This window comes from Gadus morhua, chromosome 18 (genome assembly GCF_902167405.1).
Source record: "Gadus morhua chromosome 18, gadMor3.0, whole genome shotgun sequence".
Taxonomy (NCBI): Eukaryota; Metazoa; Chordata; class Actinopteri; order Gadiformes; family Gadidae; genus Gadus; species Gadus morhua.
The window spans coordinates 2,404,865-2,425,931 of record NC_044065.1 but is presented as its reverse complement, the minus strand read 5'-3'; the positions used below and the strand labels follow the sequence as shown (position 1 = coordinate 2,425,931).

The following is a 21,067-nucleotide window of genomic DNA, read 5'->3' as shown; positions in this document are numbered from 1 at the left end:
AAGAGGTTTTGAAGCATCAGAGATGCAAAAGCGATGCTTCAACAGAACAGTCCTACAGGAATGAAGCAGAAGTAGCTTAAAAACATGATGGGCGATTTAACACACTCACAAACACACGCACAAACATTCACGCACGCAGGTACGCACGCTCCAAAAGTCGCACACGGACGGAAGCAGGCAATCGCGCGAGCACACACACACACACACACACCGCTTATTGTTATCATTTGCTAAATTATCCAATTATCCTTGATATTTCAGGCAGATTGTAGATTACGCAGTGCAATCCCTTTGTGCCCTTTAGCTTGATTGTATCCGTTTTAATCCTGACTGGAGGTTTCGGGGAGCTACGTCGCTACGCTCAGTTCAGCGTGGGGCCGGACTCACGAAGATTCATCTCACTACAGCTCCGTCTGTCTGGCGGGCTTCTGTGTTTCCTCGGCCTCGTGGAGTCTTGCCCCACGTCGACGACACTAGCCGTAACCCCGAATAACAAATGCGTGATTGGCTCCGTGGCGCAACAGCTGTTAACACTTTTGGGGCGATGGATGCTGCGTCCTGGCTGCTATCGCGGGGAGCGTTCTCTGTACAGGGAGGGTGGCCGGGTTTGAGTGGCTTTGGTTGGGGGGCCCAGAGAAGTTTCTGACAGCAAACACAGCTGGAGTTTGATGTTCTGCTGTTCCTCCAAGGTCCACTTCATCAGCCTCCCTTGTACCAACACACACACACATACACACACAATTACACTCACAGACACACGCACACAGACACACGCATATAAATGCGCACACATGTAGAGAACACACACAAAGACATTACACACACACACACACACACACACCCGTACACACACACACACCACCAACAGCACCGTGATTTATTATTCATTATGTCACGCATAACGCCCATCCATTCTTCTGGCACTTTAAAATTCTCTCAGCCGTGGACTTCAATGGCTTAGTGCTGCTTGACTTTCATTGCTGCTTACAAGCGAGCGAGGGGAAGGGAGGGGAGGGAGGGAGGGGAGGGGAAGGGGGAGGAGGGAGGAGAGGGGAGGGAGGGAGAGAGGGGAGAGAGGGGAGGGAGGACTGAGGAGGGGCAGGGAGGGAGGGTGAGAGGGGAGGGCCGGGAGCAGAGGGGAGGGGAGGGAAGGGGAGGCGTGGGCAGGGAGGGGAGGCTATAGGGAGGAAGGGGGGGGGGAGGGGGGACCCTATGTGTGGTTACAGGGCTGGAGATGAAGAACGATGCAGCCCCTTATCATCCCCGGTTATCATCACCAGTCGAATCAGCACCTTCCGTCATCCCGCCGCCCTTATGATAGCCCCATCATACTACACACATACATATACATACACCAGGGGGTGGTCACATTCATTTGGAGCCATGCCCTCCAGGGATTATCTGGGATCCAGGGGTGTACGCCAGGGCAGAATGGGGCGGAGGTAGCCCTGCTCCGGCGTCTCTTGACGGAGGTATTCTATCGGAGAGAGAAGCTCATTCCCCTGAGTGGGTGGAGTTTTAAGGGGGATTTCAAAGGGATTTTAATAAGTGTATTTCTTCAGCAGCCGGTCTACACGGTGTAGATCTGAACCGTCGGTGTCTGCAGACAGGATGTTTTAGCTTGTTTTCCCACCGGGAGTACTTTAGTAGTGCGGGGCTGAGTTTTGGGTTCGCCGTTCGCCATTGCATGCGTACAGAAGCCCTCCTCCAGCGACGTGATTGGTCGAAAAAAATATGCAGGGAAAGAAAGTTAAAGACCTCTTTCACTCAGATTTGAAGTTTTTATGCCATGAGAGTTCATATTATTACAGCTTGTGGCAACTTTGGAGAAACCAGCCGGAGTAAGCTAGATTTTGAAAGTACCCAATTAAAACATTCCTAATTCCTCCCCCAAACCCCAGGACTATCTAGCTAGCTTTAGTAATAGCTCTTTTCGCCTAGCATTGTCCGAGACTCCGCTCATGCTCAATAAGTGACCGGGCAGATTGCGATAGGTCCCCGGATAAGTAGACAGACAGACAGGCCATCCAATCCCTTCACTCATGCGACAGCCACGAGATACCAAATCTTTTTTATTTTGTTTTTGTCAGAGCTTTTGATTTATTGATTGCTGTCGGGGATGTAAACAGATTTTCAACAAATATGACAAAAACAATACATCTAAAATAAATTGCCTAGGTCGGCTTTAATCTCAAGTGTGATTTGTGAGAGCCTCGATTCCCCGGGGGGTGACGTGGAGGCGGGGCTGGAGATGTTGGACCTGAGCGGATGGGTGCGATGGGACGTGCGCGTGCGCGTGCGCGTGCGTGTGCGTTTTGTGTGTGTGTTTTTTTTGTGTGTGTGTGTGTTTATGTGCCCGCGCGTGTATGTGTATGGATGTGGTTTGGCATTGGCTGTGTGGCAGCGTCAGTGGGGGGTATGGGGTGGGGGGGGGGGTTGCATGAGGACTTGCTGAGCCGCTAAGACTGGGGAAGGGGGGGGGGAGGGTAAAATAAAAGCGAGTTCCAGGGTAAGGGAGGAATGGGAGATGACAGACGACGCGGGCTTCCTCTGCCAGCGCTGCAGAATATGCGACTGATTTCTCCAAGGGGTCCGCTGAACCACAGCGCCCATCGAGTTCAGTCGCAGCCGCGTTTCATTACACACACAGAATACTAACGGGGGGGGGGGGGGGGGGCACGGCCGGCGGAGCGAGGGGATGGGAACAGGTTTATGTAGAGTCTGGACACCGGACAACATACGAACAACAACGATGATGAGACGCTGGGGTCAACCTGCCGTCTGTAACTTGGTTAGCGAGAAGGTGAGTTAGCCGGTTAGCCGGTTAGCGAGTTAGTGAGCAAGTCTCACATTAAACTTTCGATTGGTCATCTTTTGGACTCATAATCTAAAGTCTTATAGCGGACCAACTCAAATCTGGGTGATTGATTGGACCAATCCTGCAGCTGGAGGTGGGTGATCGAACAACGAACACAAACCCGACCGGGGCTGGTAAACTCTCCCGGTGGGAAGACGGGCTACAACGTCCTGTCTCCGGGACATCCAAGCTGTAAGAAAAGGTTTTGAACCAACACCAGTGTGGACTGTAGCCGCTGCTGAAACACACTCATTAAAACCCCCTTCTGGGCGGAATAGCTCCGTAACCAAAGGGGAAACCACGCGTGACTCTGCCCCTTGTTGTTTTTGGTTCCCGGCCCATACACTGTGCCATTTCCCCAGAAGTCCCTCTGTAACAAAGTAGGACCGCAGTGTGCCAGACGACGAGGTCCTCGCCTGTTAAACGAGGAGTCAGAGGGCGAGTCACTGCGAGGTCGGGTGACCTGGTGCCTCTCACCTGAACGGCCACCACCGAGAGCACCTCCACTGTGATCCGGTTGAACTCGTCGAAGCAGCCCCACGCGCCCGTCTGGGCCAGCCCCTTGTAGATGTTCCCACAGGACTGGTGCACGAACACACACACACACACACACACACACACACACACACACACACACACACACACACACACACACACACACACACACACACACACACACACACACACACACACACACACACACACACACACACACACACAAGGAGAGAGGTATGTTAGCCAGGTGATTGTCTGCCTGGCACTCCATCATACACGGCACACAACATCAAACAGAAGTACGGGAGTGTCTTTCTCCGCATCAACCTCTTTTACAACGGTGTGTATAATTTATTTGGTGATTGTTTTAATGGCTGAAAACAGGGAGAGGATTGTTGCTGGTGCAATAAGGATTGCCCTTGCATCACATAGGGCGAGCACTAAAAATCAATCAAAATCCCACGGCTGTCAGATACTGTTCAATAACTATGATGGCCGCTTCTGCAGCTGCTTAACAAGGCTGGTTAGACACACTGGGGGGGGGGTCAAGAAGGGGGGGGAATGGGGTGGAAACTGGATGATAGAGGCAGAGATGGCCAATTAGATGACGATACAGATGGAGGAAAAAAACAGCTTTTGGTATAATATAAGAGGGGAAGGAGAGCAGGAGAATAATATCTCACGAAAAAGGTACAGCCACCCTCTCTCTCTCTCTGTCGCTCACTTAATCCTTGCATGTCTCTCTCACCACAACACTGTCTCGATTTTGGCATCTTTGCATGTCTCTCGCTCTTTATCGTTTAAGTGTCTGCGCGTGTGCGTGCGTGCGTGTGTGTATGGGGGTGTGTGTGCGCGGTTACGTGTGCGTGTGTTTGCGTGCTTGCGTGTACATGTGAATAAGGTGCACCTGTGGTTTTTCGGTGCACGTTTGTGTTTGTTGTCAAGACGATGCTCCTCTTCCGGCCCTGTTCCTCCAGGAGAATGTAAATAAACCTCTCTTTCCTACACCTTTCTCTCTACACCTCTATAAAACTATTTTTCTCTCTCTCTCTCTCCCGCTCTCTCTCTCCCTCTCTCTCTCTCACTTCTATGTATGTGACCGTGTGTCACCAGGAGTAATAAATTGTTATGACATACCTTCCTTAGAAGCATGATCAAGATGTCGCCCACAAGCCACTCTCTATGCAGGAAGTGCATGCACATATTTGGATGTTTTGGCATGTGTGCGACTGCGCGCATGAGAAGGTATACATCCACACCATCCATGTTTATGTGCACTCATCTGTGCTTGCTTACACAAGTCGAGGGGTGTGGAAGCAAGGGCACTGATGACATGACTCACCAAAGGAAGAAGCAGAGCTATTGAAGTGTGTAACTCATCTGCTATTCCTTTAAGACGAAGAGCAGGGAGGGGCGTGTGTGTGTGTGCGTGGGGGGGGGGAGGTGAGCAAACAGGAGATGAAAATGGAATAGATAAGAGAGGATTATGCTGCAGGACGGCGAGGTGACTCAACTAATACACAGAATACTACACTGCATCACGAGCACAGAGGGAAACAGACTAGCAATGTGATGCATTATGCAACGCACAATGGTACACTGTATAATCCCTGAACACACACACACACACACACACACAATGGAGGACGACACACACGCACAGAATCCATGGAGGAACACACACACACACGCACAGAACCACACACAAACAAACAGTTGAGAATGAACAACATGTGTATGCAAGTGTACATACACATATTGTGTAAGTAAACACACACACACACACACACACACGCACAGACCTTGTAGTCCATCTGCTCGGAGCAGTTGAAGACGTACACGATGATGCCCAGGGCCCGGCCCAGGTCCTTGGTGGTCTCCGTCTTGCCGGTCCCGGCCGGGCCTGCCGGTGCCCCACTCATGGTCAGGTGGAGGGACTGGGTGAGGGTGATGTAGCACCTGCCCGAGCACAGCAGTCATTATACAGACACATGACTCACCCCACACACACACACACACACACACACACACACACACACACACACACACACACACACACACACACACACACACACACACACACACACACACACACACACACACACACACACACAGTGTCAGGACTTAGTCCTCCCGCTATATATCACAGGGACCTATAACACTATATATTACAGGGACTTATAACACAGCGTTGCAGAGTACTTGATTTAGATTTGTCGATAACACTCAAAGAGGGGGGGCACTATTTTCCCACAACAGTACACCTCTGGCCTTTTATCGGTTCCAAATCAATGCGTCACAAATCGAACATACCGAACAACGGTCGAATAGAAATAACAACCAGATGTTTCCTAAGCAATTTAAAAAAAGAGAATCACTAAACAAAACGCTGCAACACGACAATATCGTTTTAACGAAGCAAAAACCCACACAGGCCACCAATGAGTAGTGGTTGTATGATTTGACTCGCTTAAATAAGTCGTTTGGACCAAAAACAATCGGAAACATGATTTTATTCATCCCCCGCTTGTCTGCTTTGGGCTTTAGCCTGTATGCATCCACTTAAAATTCATTATAATCGATTATAAAAAATGCTAACAGTTTGGAATTTAAATGTTTCACTTAGCGTGGATAAACTCTGTAAACTCCAGTTGTGTACCCAACTTATTGACACCAATCATTCAGTATAACTGGGATGCATCGGAGCAATACTGAACGAATCAAACCAACCCAAATAGATTTTTATACATTCCATGACTCCCTCCTAATCCCTGACAGAATCAAATTCAGCCCGACGAAAACAAGCCGCCCCCCGCCTCATCACACTCCACCACGACAACACACAACTATCCCACCGCCCCATACCATCAAATTGTATCTGGGAAGAAAAACCCATGATCTGATAGAAGTCCCCGCCCACCTCCTGACAACTCCCCAGCCCCCTCCTCATCCTCCCCCCCCACCCCTTCCTTCTCACCCCTCCTCTCCCCCCACCTCCTCACATCTCCAAACACCTGTGATTACCTCCACCCCAAACAGAACCAAAAAACATCAGTCTCTGGCGTCGGTGTCTCTGTGAGAAACCTTGCCTGATGAGGACCTCTGAGAGAACAATCAGGCCTCCATTGATCACCGGATGCGGGGCGGAGGAATGTGTGCGCACTTGGCAGCCTCGGAATGCCAATAGAGCCATGATTGGAATGAGCAGGATGGCTACCAGACGATGTATGAGCTGCGTGTGTGCTCGTGTGTGCGTGTGTTTGTGTGTTCTCATGCGTGTGCTCATTTGTGCTAACGTGTGTGTGTGTGTGTTTGTGTTTGTGCGTGTGTGTGATCACCTGTGTGTGCGCGTGTGTATGCATGTGTGCGTGTTCAGAGTGTGTGCGTGCTCGGGTGTGGTTCCCAAACGTACCGATGTGCGGAAACCACCGAAAGACAAATGACTGCCATGTGCGCGTGTGGCTTCGCTACTGTTGCCAACAGGTTTCATGACGCTTCCCTTGAAATATGGCACATTTGTTTTGAGGTTGTGTATGTTTATTTTCATTTTTTTCTACAATCAATCATGTGGTTGGTTGGGCAAGGGTTTCTCCCTCTGAATATTTGAAGCCCGCTACAAGGAAAACCTGCGAGATCCGATCCCCTTCACAGGGAGTAGGGAGTCTTGTATTATTAAAAGCAAACACATTTTCTATCCCAGGTCTGCCTGTCTGTCTCTGTGTCTCTTCCTCCCCACCTGCAGGGCTGCCCGTCTCGCTGTTCAAATAACCTGATGCTCTGTCATATCTCCCTTCCTGTCTCCTGCGTTACAAGTCCATCCGATGTCTGTCTGCACATCTGTCTTACTACGAGCGCGTCTTACTGTGTCGTACCATCGTCGACTTGTGTCTCACTCTGAATACTTTACCCGTCCGTCACATTACTTAAACATCTGGCCGTCCGTCTCATTCTTTGTGTCTGGTCAAACATCAGTGTGTGTCCGTCCCAGTCCGGTCCGGCCCTCTGTCTGTCTAGCCAGAGGGCCGACCGTGGTTAAAATATTTAGGACACTTTTTGCTGGAGCGCTGCCGTCAGCCTTCGTGGAGGGGTACGTGTGCGAGTCGTGCCAGTTAGCATTCTGTGCCGCGGCTGCTGTTGCCATAGATTAGCGCGCGTGATTCATTAGCGTAATGATACCTCTGCGCGCGGCCAGCACGCCTCGGTAACTAGCCACAGTCTGCTCTGGGAGAGCCAACAGATAACGTCTCCCTGCAAAGCCAACGCTTCATGCTGCGATGCGAAATTTATGACCTCATTAAAATGCGTGACGTTCATAAAAAGCCAATCCCCCCCCCCCCCTTCCCCGTCTAACGGCTTCACATTAAAAGCGTCTAAATAACTTAACGGCTTAGCGGCTGGTACATGCACTGTTTTTCAAATGACCGAAAAACGACGTAGACTTCGACGTTTCAGGGCGTCACCGGCGATGTCACGGGGGTGATGTGTGAGGCGCTGTCGTGTTACCGTTCGGAGCGGACACGACGACAGCGACGCTCTTCATTCCCCCCTCCCCCGGGCCGGCCGAGCGGCCAGCGGTCAGACCGGGGCTGACGCGAGGACGCGAGCGTGCGCAGGAGCCCCGCTACGTGACCTCTGAACCCGTCCTCTCAAACCCCCCCTCGTTCTCACGCCGAAAACACGAAGCAGCCGATAGGACAAGGACAAAGGAAACAAGAGAGGAACGAAGGATGGAGGAAGGAAACATGATGTGCTTGTGTATACATAAATACAAACATACACATACACATCATCCTTCTCTTTTCTTTTTTTTCCTTATTTTATATACATTTATATAAATATTTATACACAGCAAACTAGCAAACTTGTTTTGGCAGGATTTCACAACACAAATATTGGAAATAAAAGAACTGCCTTGGTTGGCTGCCATTTGTATATGCACACATAAGTAGATCAATATTGAAAGAAGATATTGGCAGTAGAAAATACCACACTGCTTCCTCTTAAGGCCTGTCCCATATTAATGTTTTTTTAGAGTTAGGGTAAATTAATGAACCATTAATAACATTAGTTGCGGCAGTAATAAGCATTTGTATATGCATTAATATAGGGGTTAGGATAAGGGCATATGTTCGGGTGAGGGTAAGGGTAAGGGTTATGGTAAGGGTTAACCTTAACCCTAATAAATAATGTATACATTAATATCGTAGTTAACATGAACGCTATTACCTTAGTTATCATGAACACCAGTGGTAAACATGAACACCGTTTGTAAATGTTAACTAGACTATTAGTTGAGTTAATGTTATTACTGCACTTCCTAATGATAATTAATGGTGAATTAATATACCCTTATCCTGTGTCAAGTGTTTCCATCTCGCTCTCCATGCCGTACCTGTCAGTCAGAGGGGTGATTACCAGCCGGGGGGTGTTCCCCAGGTATTCGTAGGAGTACTGGAACTGGGCGTCACAAATGTTGGCATAGCAGTGAGCGTCTTTCTCTCCCCAGCGGTGTCTGAGCTGGGACAGCCACACGAAGGCCTGGGAGTTGTCAATCTGTAGCCCAGGTGGGGGGGGGGGAGTGAGAGGGAGAGAGAATGAGAGGGAGAGGGAGAGGGAACGAACGAGTGAGCGAGTGAGTGAGCGAGTGAGTGAGTGAGCGAGTGAGCGAAGGAGCGAGTGAATGAGTGAGTGAGTGAATGAGTGAGTGTACGAACGAGAGAGAGCCATGGATAAGGAATAACAAAAGGGGGGTGGGTGAAAGATGGAGAGGGAAAAAAGTGCAGTAAGAAATACAGTGAGAGATAGTGGGGTAGGAGAGAGGGGGGAGAAAGAGAGTAAGGAGAAAGAGAGGGGGTTTTGAGGAGAGAAAGGGGGAGACAAAGTGGGTGGCAGATAGCGAAATCGGGGAGCGAGTGGGGGGAGGAGGTAACAGAGGGAGATAGAGAGAATGGGAAGGGGGAGCAGGAGGTAAAAGGGAAGGAGATAGAGAGAGTGGCAAATAACGTCAAGCAGATAGCAGGGCAGCACTATAGAGAAAGGCGGGCGTAATCTACGATTTCTCCAGCCTGTAATTATGCTAATAACCCGCTTGAATGTCGTAAGAGCTTCTTCCTGCTGCTTCTCTGGGAAATGGCTTTCTAAAAATGAGCCCGCGCTCTTTGATCGCCATGCACGTGTGGGAAATTTAAATATGCTGGCGTGCCGACAAGCCCCTCGCCTGGCCATAAATAGGCCCCGTGCCCCCCCCCTCACCCTCCCTAAGCGCCCCATGCCTTCCCTGTGGATGGTTACAGAATTTCTGTACTATGGTAAAAAATTTGGTTTGACAAATTAATTCTGAAAGACAAAACACTTTTTTTTAAGTTTGGTTGAAATGCCGAATTTTTTAAAGATTTGGGTTTGAGATCGTATTGGAAAAAAGCCATGTTTTTTCCTTTTAGTCATCTAACTACTAACTCTATTCTGAACTCACTCTGCTAGAGAGGAGTCTAGAGTATGCATGCATTAAAGATCCCAAGGCATGAAAATTTCACTTTCTGAGGTTTTCTAACATTAAGGGTCCCATGGCTGCCACCAGGTGTGGTGTCATAAGCCGCTACAAGCCGTTTTGGAGAACTGCCCCCATATGACATCACAGGTGGGCGTGTCCACCTGGATGTGTGACGGATAGATGAGCAACGCTTGCTACGGTCCACTGGGTAGGCTGGTAAACTGATCTATCCTCGTAGTGGGGGTTATAGCCATGGTTGAGAAGGAATTGGGGGAAAGGAACTTTGGCTTTGACTCCCTGAAGTACATGAACCACGAGATGGAGGAGAAAGGGATTGCTGCCCGCGATTGCCTTCCGCTTGAGCCCCGCTTCCCGCTACCCGCTGCCGAGGGACCACCGCCTCGGCGCTGCCCGCCGCAGCAGGCGGGAGTGCCTAATCGCTGCCCGCCGCCGAGGTGGTGGTCTCTCGACCGCGAGGCTCCGGCAGAAGAAAATCGCGGCAACAATCCCTTTCTCCTCCATGTCGTGGTTCAGTCTACTTCAGATTGATGTGGACGTGGACGAACCAGGGACGTCGGAGAACCTGACGCAGTCTATGAGATTCATGATATCGTCTGGAGGCGCACACAACTTTTGGCCGTGATAATATGTATTATATCATATAGATATCTGTATAATATGATATTATTTAGATACAGAGCTCCAGGACCCCCGCCGGAGCGCGGCCAAAGGCTGTGTGCGCCTCGCCGTTGCGATACATCCACCTTAAACAGAGTGCATGGTACCGTGAGCGCATGCTGCTCAGGGCCACACCCCCGCCCTCCTCCTTGAGTCGCCTCCCTCCTCATGTGCATTAAAGCTACTGACACCGAAACGACGCGTTTGGGGAAAGCTCAATGTGCAACCGACTCGTAGTGGCTGTAATTCTGCACCAAGGTTTCATTTCGGGAACGTCTTCAAATACTGTTAGGGGCCCACTAATATCTATATTAAAGCATCCATAAAGTAGCATGCTATGGGATCTTTAAAACTAAGTTAATTGTCCACAAATATTGTGCTTTTTGCATTTAGAAATCTTATCTGTCCTAGACGCAATATCTCTTAAGGAAATTGCCCTGACAAGATGCTATTTTGAGAGTGCTCTGTCACAATCCAGAACATTCACACATTACCATATCCCCTCACCTCCCCACTCACCTTCTGAGCCACCATCTTGGCCACCACGTCGCGGGCGTGCACGTCGATGGTGCAGATGGTCATGACCTTCTGCCGGTCGCCGGGGGACAGCTGGCCAATCAGCATGGAGATGAGGGTGTTGAGCTGGGTCACCTGCTTCTTGTAGTACTCCTTCATGGCGTTCTCGTACCCCTCCTCCAGCCGTAGGAACGCAATGCCCACGTCCGACGTCCACCAGATCTGCGTGCAGGTCAGGGCCACCTGGGTGGGGGTGGGGGGGGCGCCGGGGCAGTGGGGGGTGGGCGGTCGGGGTTAAAGGGAGACGTTATGGTTTGGGGATGAGGTGACGTCAGAGGAGGAGTAGCTTCTGTGGTCTCAGGAGTAGGGGCTTTACTACAAAGGCGAGGAACGTTTTACACCTCGCTTCTGATTTATGTAGAGCACATGAGCACACGCACACACACACCCACCCACACATGCGTGCACACACACACACACACGCTTGCACACACACAAGCACAGAAACGCTTTCACACACATACACACACACACACACACACCCACCCACACTAAAGCATGCACACACACACACGCGTGCACACACACGCACGCCTGCACACACACACACACGCGTGCACACACGCACGCCTGCACACACACGCACACACACAAACGCTTGCACACACACAAACGCTTGCACACACAAACGCTTGCACACACATAGCTTGCACACACACACAAAAGCCTGCACACACACACACAAACGCATGCACAAAAGCCTGCACACACACACACAAACGCATGCACATACACACACACACAAACACATGCACAAACGCATGCAAACACACACACACACACACACACACACACACACAGTTCAAAGCAGACGCGCCCGAGCCTGAGCGCAGAGTGATCACAGGTGCAGTTTTTCACAAATGGCTGCCAAATGGTGCCAAAACATAAAAACATCACCTGGCTCTGATTTGAAAAGCCTGACAAACCAGAACGAGTATTTAAACAGTTTCAAGTCAATTCACACCAGTGCCACACAAAATGGCGTGAGTAATTTCATGTGGCACTGTTAGAGTGAAATTTTTACACGCACACTAATCTTCACCTACACCGCAACCACTTCACCTACGCCACAATCGCTTCACCTACGCCACAATCGCTTCAACCACGCCACAATCGCTTCAACCAATGTGTTATGATGTTGGTGAAAGTGTCACAGTGGAAACATAAAAGGGGTGATATTATGCCACCAGTGATTAGCCATTACAAGCCGTTTGAAAATCTGCCTTTTCCTTTGTCCAACCTAGCTGTACGTTGGATAGTTCAGTCTACCAGCCTACCCCGTGGACTTTTGCAAATGTTGCTGATCTATCCATCATACATCTAGGTGGACACGCCCCTTTGTGATCACTAAAACAAAAGAAAGGGCAGATTCTCCAACGGCTTGTAACTGCTAATCACACTCACAGCTGGTGGTATATCACCCCTGTAAGAATACAGATGAGGCGATAGTTCGGCAGACTGAAATCTGCAAAAGATAAGGCCGGGAAAGTTGTCGTGCCGAATGTAAAGTCGTGCACTCGTGTGTAAACTTCCATCAGAACAAATGGAATCACCTTCTTAACGAATATATGCACGTTAATACTGTATGTGGCACAGAGATCCACATGGCTACGAACGGACTATGAACGGACACGTGCGTGCGTGCTTGCGTGCGCACGTGCGTGTACCTGCGCCGGGTAGTCAAACAGCCACTGCTCCCGGGGTTTGTCCTCGTAGGCCGCCACCGCCTCCGTCATCTCGTGGCGCACGGTGGAGCGCATGCTCTCCAGCACGCGGTTCAGCCAGGCCTCCACCTGCACCGTCACGCGCACACACACACACACACACACACACACACACACACACACACACGCAGCGGGAGACGGAAGAAGAACAAGGAGAGGGGCTGAGGAGGAAATAGTGTCCGTAAGACCCCTGAACCCGTCCCCCTGCCACCCTCCCCTTCCCCTCCCCCCCTTCCTCAAAGCCTCCCTCTCCCCCCTCTCTCACCCCCTTTTCCTCCCTGCTTCCCTCTCCCCCCTCCCCCCCCCCCCCCCCCCCCCCCCCCCCCCCCGTGCTGCCTGTGTGTTATCAATGGGAGCTAATGAGGTCATTAATAAGCATTAGAGCGGGAGCAGGACTGAGGAAGGTACGCACGCGGCGGCCGTAATGGGAAATGTGTGCGACGGGATACTCATCAGCCCGGAGGGCCCGCCGCCGACTCAATTTCATTTGTCGCTTTGAATTATTCCTCCGTTTCCGTTTAAAAGTGGGGGCCGCGCGACGCGGCAACGGCGGCCATAGTCGGCCACACGTCGCTGTGAATTATCTCACCGAGTAATATCGACGAGTGATTTTAATCTTTATTGGACCAATGAGGCGGCACGGGAAGCCGTTTTCCCGCCGCTTCCCTTTGTGTCGTGCGGCCATTATCGGGCCACGTTTCTGGCACAAAGATGGGGGTGAAAGAGCCACCCGGTCGCCCTATGTCTCCCCTCAGCAGTGGTCACCCTGTCAGCACGGCCCTACCGCTCCGTTGCAGTCGCAGCTCTTGTTGAAGGGCACGTATTCGTCCTCATGGCTGTACATGCCCAGCCCCGTGTTGGTGGAGTTCCCCTCGCTGTCGTCCTCAAAGCACATCTTGGCCATGTTGTCAAACAGCTTGGACAGATGCTTCTGGACCTGAGCACGAGCACGCACGTACACAAAGACACACACACATACACAGGCACACACACACACACAAACAGGACAGGCACACACACACACACAATGCAGCCGGAAGTCATTACATATATTAACATTTTCTCATTGATTTTCCCCGACAGGTGGGAGGCACGGTTGGCTCTGTGGCCGTGTTTGCCTCATTGTGCTCACAGTGCTTTAGTTAAAACACAAGAGTCCTTTATTTAATGTGGAATAAGAGATGACTTGTATCGACCAAGGTCCTACGCACTGGCGGCAATGCAGCCAACGCATGTACAACAGTGCCCCCCTGTGGACAATGTGGGGAATAGCAGGGACAAAAACCACTGCATTCCGATGCAGTGTTAGTTAACAGGGGCTCAGTTCTCGGTTATCCTCGACAACATTTATTTAAACAGAAGCTACATTTAATCTAAGAGCTCTTTTTCAGTGAGACCCTCTCAACAGGCCTACAGATAGTGACCTCAAGTAAAATAAATAAACACAAGGAGAGCCTTATCAGAATGACAGACTGATACATAATGTACAATAAGACATTATGGGATAGAAGCATAAGATACAGACTAAAAGACCCAATAGTAACATTAATCATAGTCCACAGCCAGTAGTCAGCCAGTGGATGGGTATTGTTTCAGTAAGACTCTGTTCTAACCTGCTGTGGGTTGGTTAGTAGGTGATGTGTGGGTTGGTTAGTACGTCTACGCGCTGACCTGCTGTGGGTTGGTTAGTAGGTGATGTGTGGGTTGGGTTAGTATGTCTACGCGCTGACCTGCTGTGGGTTGGTTAGTCTACGCGCTGACCTGCTGTGGGTTGGTTAGTAGGTGATGTGTGGGTTGGGTTAGTATGTCTATGCGCTGACCTGCTGTGGGTTGGTTAGTAGGTGATGTCTGGGTTGGTTAGTATGTCTACACTCTGACCAGCTGTGGGTTGGTTAGTATGTCTACGCGCTGACCTGCTGTGGGTTGGTTCCGTTGGACAGGATGTCCAGCAGGTCGGCCGAGGAGATGAAGTAGAAGCGAGGGAAGGCCAGGCGCTTTGTGTCAAGGTACTCAGCCAGAGCCTTCTCGCACAGAGCCAGCCTGCACCACAACACATGCTCTCAGCAATCAGAGTGTGTGTGTGTGTGTGTGTGTGTGTGTGTGTGTGTGTGTGTGTGTGTGTGTGTGTGTGTGTGTGTGTGTGTGTGTGTGTGTGTGTGTGTGTGTTAATAGTTTCCGAAGGTGCACGTCTATGTCTCTGCAGGTCTGGAAGCATGTATTTGTGTGACGGCACACACACACACACACACACACACACACAATAACACACAACACACATGCCTGTGTATGCATGTGCGTATTTGCATGCGTGTGAGTGTGCACGTGTGTATGCATTTCCGTTTGCGCACGTGTAGGTGCGTTCATGGCCGCCTGCCCGCAAGTCGGCCAATAAGTGTCAAGCAGGTCCAAATGGATGCAGCCCATGCAATCTAATTGCACCCACTCTAATAGATTGACAGAGGTAAAACATGCATGCACACGCACACACACGGATGGGGCCTGAGGGTCACCTGGTCTGGATGTCCTCCAGCGTGCCGAACAGCCCCGCCTTATTGGTGGCCGCCACCACGTTGGGGGTTGTATGGCCGTCGGTCGCCAGCTCTTTGAAATCAGAATCAATCCCGTCGAAACGCTTGGAGTCCTGGAGGGGGGTGGGATGGAAGCCATGCCAGGGGAGGGAGGGAGAGAGAGAGAGAGAGGGGGGAAGAGGGAGAAAGGGAGGGTGGGGGAGCGAGGGAGGAAGGGGGAGGGAGAGGAAGAGAGGGAAGGAGGGCGATCGGGAGAAAGGGAGGGAGAGGGAAAGAGCGAGGGAGGTAGAAAGGGAGAGCGAGAATTGGAAGGAGGGAGGGGGAGGGAGGATGACGGAGAGGGAGAGGGAGTGATTCGGGGAGAGAATCAGAGAGGCTTGATAGCCAACATCTGGGTTGAAGTCCAACCTCAGGCCCATGGGGGCAATTAGGGAACAAGCAATCCCCGTTTGGTAAAGAAGTACGTAATGGATCCTTAATTAACAAACAGAGTACAAGAAGTTCAGCCTCTGACCTGCATGTGTGTATGCAAACATGTGCTTAGTGTGTGCTTAGTGTATGCACTCGTATGAATGTGTCTATGTATGCATGTATGCATGTATGTATTTGTGTGTAGTTTGTGCATTTCCCCGTTGCTCAGGTCTGCGTGTGGTAACTAATGGGCTGATTAATAGTAATGTATTCAAAGTTAATAACAAGTTACTAGGGTGCAAAGGGATGTCGTAAATCAGCTTGAAGTATTTGACGAGCAGCCAAGAAATGTCAAAGCATTATGAACCAAATATTAGAATTTCTAAAACATTAAGCAGCTAATTATCTGTGTGCGTGCTAGATAAATTACCTAAACATCAAATCTATTATGGAAGGATGCGTACATTTTTTGGTCAATCCACTAATCGATGAATTGACCTATCATGTTTGTGTGTGTGTATGAGGGTGTAATTGTGTATGCCTGTAAGTGTGTGTGTGTGTGAGTGAATCAGAGTGAGTCAGTCAGTCAGTCAGTCAGTCAGTCAGTCAGTCAGTCAGTCAGTCAGTGAGTGAGTGAGTGAGTGAGTGAGTGAGTGAGTGAGTGAGTGAGTGAGTGAGTGAGTGAGTGAGTGAGTGAGTGAGTGAGTGAGTGAGTGAGTGTGTGTGTGAGCCCATGTGTGTGTCTCAGTGGGACCTCAGGCAGCTGTGAGCGGATGTCCTCTGAGCCGATGAAGATGCTCTCCAGGTGGGTCCAGTTGCGCTGCACCTCGAACCAGATGGAGATGACGGAGTCGGCCACGGACAGCTTGCGCTGCCAGGCAGACACCTCCTCCAGGAAGTGGTCGATGTACTTGGAGGACATGAGGTTCTGGAGCTGCACCTGCAGGGGGTCCACCACAAAGGGGGTTCAGGGAGAGCCAGGCACGGAGGCATTGTCGGAGGTTCAACTCGCTGGAGAGCTCGGCGCTTAATCAGAAAATGTGCTTGATCAACCCTGGAGGATTCAGAATCTAGAGAAAAAATACAATCACGATTGCTCGTCTGTTTACCTCATTTGTTAAAAAAAATAATCTGTCGAAATGACGACGGCGATGACAGCTTGTGTACTCTGAGGTGTTTTAGTTGATTACATGAATAATTAAACACGTTAAGTAATAAAAGCCTCTCTTCTCTTGTTCAGAAGGACCACTTTTGAACGAGGGCTGGTAGATGGTCCTGGGGCCGGTGTGTCTCGGGCCCAGGGGCCCTTTTACGGCTAGGGAGGGCTGACCTGGTTGTCCTCCAGGGTCTCTATGAGGGCCTCGTCTGGGAGCAGCAGGGGCAGCTTGGTCCGGTGGTGGGACTCGTACTGGAACTGCATGCCTGGGGGGGGGGGGAGGGTGTTGAACAGGACCGGTCCAAAGCGTACCAGAGGAGGAACACGAGCAGCAGGATGAAGGTGAGGCTGTGGCAGAAAAGCTGACCGAGCTCCCAAACCATCCTGACGGTTGGGAACACTAATCCGACTACGAACGTCAGCCGAAACATACACAACATGGCCGCAGACGTGATACAACAACGAGATGCATCTCATAACATGGGCTTATGGATTTTAACAACATGTCGTTGAAAGAAATGCGTAGTTACATATTGAACATCAACAATGAACATCAGAGTACTGCTTCCTTCAAAGGCGTGTTGTGAACCAAAATATGAGTCTCCATTTGGGCAACAACGTCAGATCACTGAGATGCCTGATCTGGGATCTGCATTCCCCATTGGTCGGATTCACGTCTAAAAATGGCCCCTCGAGGTCCCTCACCTGTCCAGGTGTCGTTGAGCTCCGCCAGCACCTTCTCCATGCCCATCTCCTTGGACGCCTTGTCCACGATGCCTCTCACTTCCTCCTCGAAGCAGTGGAGGTTCAGCTGCAGCAACTCGGCCAGGGTTGTCTCCTGCTCTCACACACACACACACACACACACACACACACACACACACACACACACACACACACACACACACACACACACACACACACACACACACACACACACACACACACACACACACACACACACACACACACACACAGTTACTAGACCCATGTCACTCATAAAAGTTCCATGAAAGAACTCAGGGACACTCTTCTCAGTACTTCTTCACCAAAGATTAGAAGATATAGGTTAGGATTAAGAAGGAGACTCGGAATGCGTGTGCTTTAATGTAAAATCCTTCTAGATTCATATGCAGCTACAGAGTACTAAATTAATCCCCAAGCAAATGATTTTTTAACTGTATGCTAATTAGCAACTGCATATCCTCCACACGGACTAAGTGAGCTCGTGCATATTGTGGTGCTTCGTAGACACTGATACACACTCGTAATATGCACAGTGTTATTGGTTTTAGTTAGGATCTGTTGTGTTTGGTTATGATTATTGAAGTAATGTTTAAGGAGCTTTTCGTTTACGGACTGTGTTTCACTGTGCTGCCAGCTCTCTGCATGTTTGTTTCCTGGTGGCTCACAGTGTTTACAAAGCACTGAGGTGATCGCATCTTCGAGCACCTCTGCCTCTCTCTGCCCGTCATCCACCAGGGTTAAGGGGTCAGCCTACAGCCAGAGAGAGAGGCGATCTCAGCCCATTCCTCTCGATCTTGACAACCTCCTTCACACATGGCCTGTTCCCCCACTCTGCTCTCTTTTTGTAAGCAGCCGCAAAGCCGGTGTTACTAAACGGCCCCGCTGATGAAATCCAATTCCGGGTAGGGAGAAAAAGAATAAGGATATTGAAACCCAGCATGTTTGGCAATTTAGCCTTCAAAACATGTTTGTTTCTGGGGGCCTAATAGCAGAGTGCAATAATAATTTCCCCTTCCCTGTGAGGGGGCTGGCAGGGCAGAGCAAGGCCGGGAGATGATGCATGCTGATCGGGGCGGGAAGACAACAGAGTTAGCAGGTAATTAAGAGCTTGGGAAGGAAAAAAAAAAAGAGATAAAACACAAACAGGGTTTATTTCTACCGTCTGGAGCCATTACTGCAAATAGACGGCAACACATCAAGAGAAATCAAGTTAGGCCGTCATAAAAGGACGTTTACAGCTCACACAACCACCAAACGTTGCATCAAAGCGGTTATCCGACTCCCAGAAGGGAAATGTGGGAAGATATCTTCTCAGATTTCTCAGATTCAGAACTGTTTAGCATTGGATTGCATTATATTGTACTTCTTTATGTTTGGTTGAGTGCTGTTGTATTGTATTGCATACCACAGCATTGCTGAATACTTGATCCTGAGTGGTCGATAACATTCAAAGAGCACTATCCTTCAACAACGGGAGAAGGTTGTTGAAGGATAGACGCATTGGTTAAAACGAATTTGAATAGCTCAGAATGAATGCGCTACAAATCCAACATTAACAACAACAGGCAAACGCAGATATCGACCAAATGTTTCCTTGACAACGCAAAAAACAATATGCTCAAAGCGTCGCACTAGAATATTTTAATTTCCACAGATGAAAGTCTATAAAAAACAATTATAGATGAAAGTATCTCATATCTAATCATCGTTAGTAACTGTGGTAGAAGTGGAATAAACCAGCCTGAGGTGGCTTTGTGTTATCTATTGTTCTACATTCTTCTGCTTTGTATGTGCAGAATATTCACATTTATTGGATGTTGTATGTCCTTGGCACTTAACTTAAGCACTTATTATATGTTGTATGTCTTGGCAGTTAATATAAGCACTTATTGTCTGTTGGACGTCCATGCACTTAAAAATAGTACTTAGCATCGTGTAGCATCTTGTCGTAGCTATCTTTGTTGTACACAGGGAATGGGTTAACCTTACAATTGTTGGTGCTTGGCACTTGGTTCTATGAACATCCTTACTGTACCGACAGCCATATAATGTTTCTCTTTCTTCTGACATATGTACTCGCTTTAAAACGTTTTCTATATTCATGACCTATTTTTTTAATCATATGCTTACCTGCCGTTTTGCTGGTCCTGAGAGTGAATTTCGTGAGTGTCTAACTTGCTGAGTGACAAACAGATGGATAAAAGCGTCTGCTAAACATCCTGAATGTGAACGCAGATGTTTGTGGCAGACAGTGAACGGCGAGCGTCACCTGGTTCATGGTGAACTGCACTCCCGTGGCGTCCATCAACTGCCGCCAGTGGCGGGCGCGTACGGCCGGGTTCTGGAGCTCCGCCACCACGCGCAGAGAGGTCAGGAGGTCCTTGACCGTGGCGTCCAGCCCCGTGAAGGCATCCCACGCCCTCGACTGCAGGGAGAGACACCGGGCCGAGGCGGGGGGTCAGAGCCGAGGTACCAGGGACCCCACACGAGAGTGCAGAGAGGAGGGCTAACCCACACTCACACACATTCAACCTGCTGTTGGAGGACCAGACTACACAGAATACAAGTCTGGAGGGAACTTGTACATGTATAGTATGTGTCTCTTGCTTTCTGCAGCGACGTTTCTTCAGAGAAAACCCCAGCAGACACAAAATAACAAGCATTGGTGCCGTTCTGTTATTGAATAAACAGACTTGAATAGTATCTCTGATTGCAGTGAATACAACTTTAAAGCATTTGTGATTGTGAATAATTAGATATATGAAAAATAATCCCTGAAGGAAAAGAGGCGATGAGAGCAATGTTTTTACATCATCCCAGACAACCAAGATATCCCTCCCTTCTCTGCTGCCTCCGGCCCTCCCCACGTTTCTCCAGCCTTGAAGAGTGTCTCATGCACCAGTGAAGGACTGGCAAGTTGGATTCCCTGAACCAATCAGGGAAGAGATGCCCTGATTGATCAGAATTGAGCCGGGAGTGGTCTGAAATGTAAATATTCTCATACAGAGTCCGGGGCAGTCGAATGGATATTCTCACAGGCATTTCATTCACCCGTTGCTGACGGATGGCGATGGAATTTCTATTTAACTCAATTAATAGATCTCACAGCGCATCTATGTTCTATGCGACGTCCACACCGGTGGCTATGAACTTCGTCTGCGCCCTGTTCAATACAAATCAGACGTGAATCCGCACCTCCTTGTCCAGGCAGCGGATCTCCTTGGCGTAGCGCTTGCACTGCATCTCCATGTCCTCCACCTGGATGTCCATCCAGGGGGTGGTCCTCCAGCCCGTGATGCTGGAGTCCACCACCGTTTTCAGGTCCCACAGATCCTTCAGCATGACCACCTCCCGCCTGCAGGGGGCGGCGTTGGGAAAACACGGACAGACGGCAAACGCATGAAA

At 49.8% G+C, this 21,067-nt stretch overlaps 1 protein-coding gene across 1 annotated transcript in view; it reads right to left on the bottom strand.

The window, feature by feature from the left end:
* dnah9 (dynein, axonemal, heavy chain 9) overlaps positions 1 to 21,067 on the bottom strand; it is a 147,424-nt gene that overhangs the window by 105,485 nt on the left and 20,872 nt on the right. Inside the window, exons 23-35 of the mRNA XM_030339717.1 lie at positions 20,858 to 21,017; positions 19,932 to 20,087; positions 17,621 to 17,753; positions 17,090 to 17,181; positions 16,514 to 16,699; positions 15,331 to 15,461; positions 14,734 to 14,860; positions 13,605 to 13,757; positions 12,764 to 12,889; positions 11,040 to 11,279; positions 8,745 to 8,905; positions 5,155 to 5,311; positions 3,335 to 3,439 (exon numbers count right to left, since the gene is read on the bottom strand). Of these exons, the coding sequence (XP_030195577.1) occupies positions 3,335 to 3,439; positions 5,155 to 5,311; positions 8,745 to 8,905; positions 11,040 to 11,279; positions 12,764 to 12,889; positions 13,605 to 13,757; positions 14,734 to 14,860; positions 15,331 to 15,461; positions 16,514 to 16,699; positions 17,090 to 17,181; positions 17,621 to 17,753; positions 19,932 to 20,087; positions 20,858 to 21,017 (1,927 nt within the window). The remainder of the gene's footprint in view (positions 1 to 3,334; positions 3,440 to 5,154; positions 5,312 to 8,744; positions 8,906 to 11,039; positions 11,280 to 12,763; positions 12,890 to 13,604; positions 13,758 to 14,733; positions 14,861 to 15,330; positions 15,462 to 16,513; positions 16,700 to 17,089; positions 17,182 to 17,620; positions 17,754 to 19,931; positions 20,088 to 20,857; positions 21,018 to 21,067) is intronic.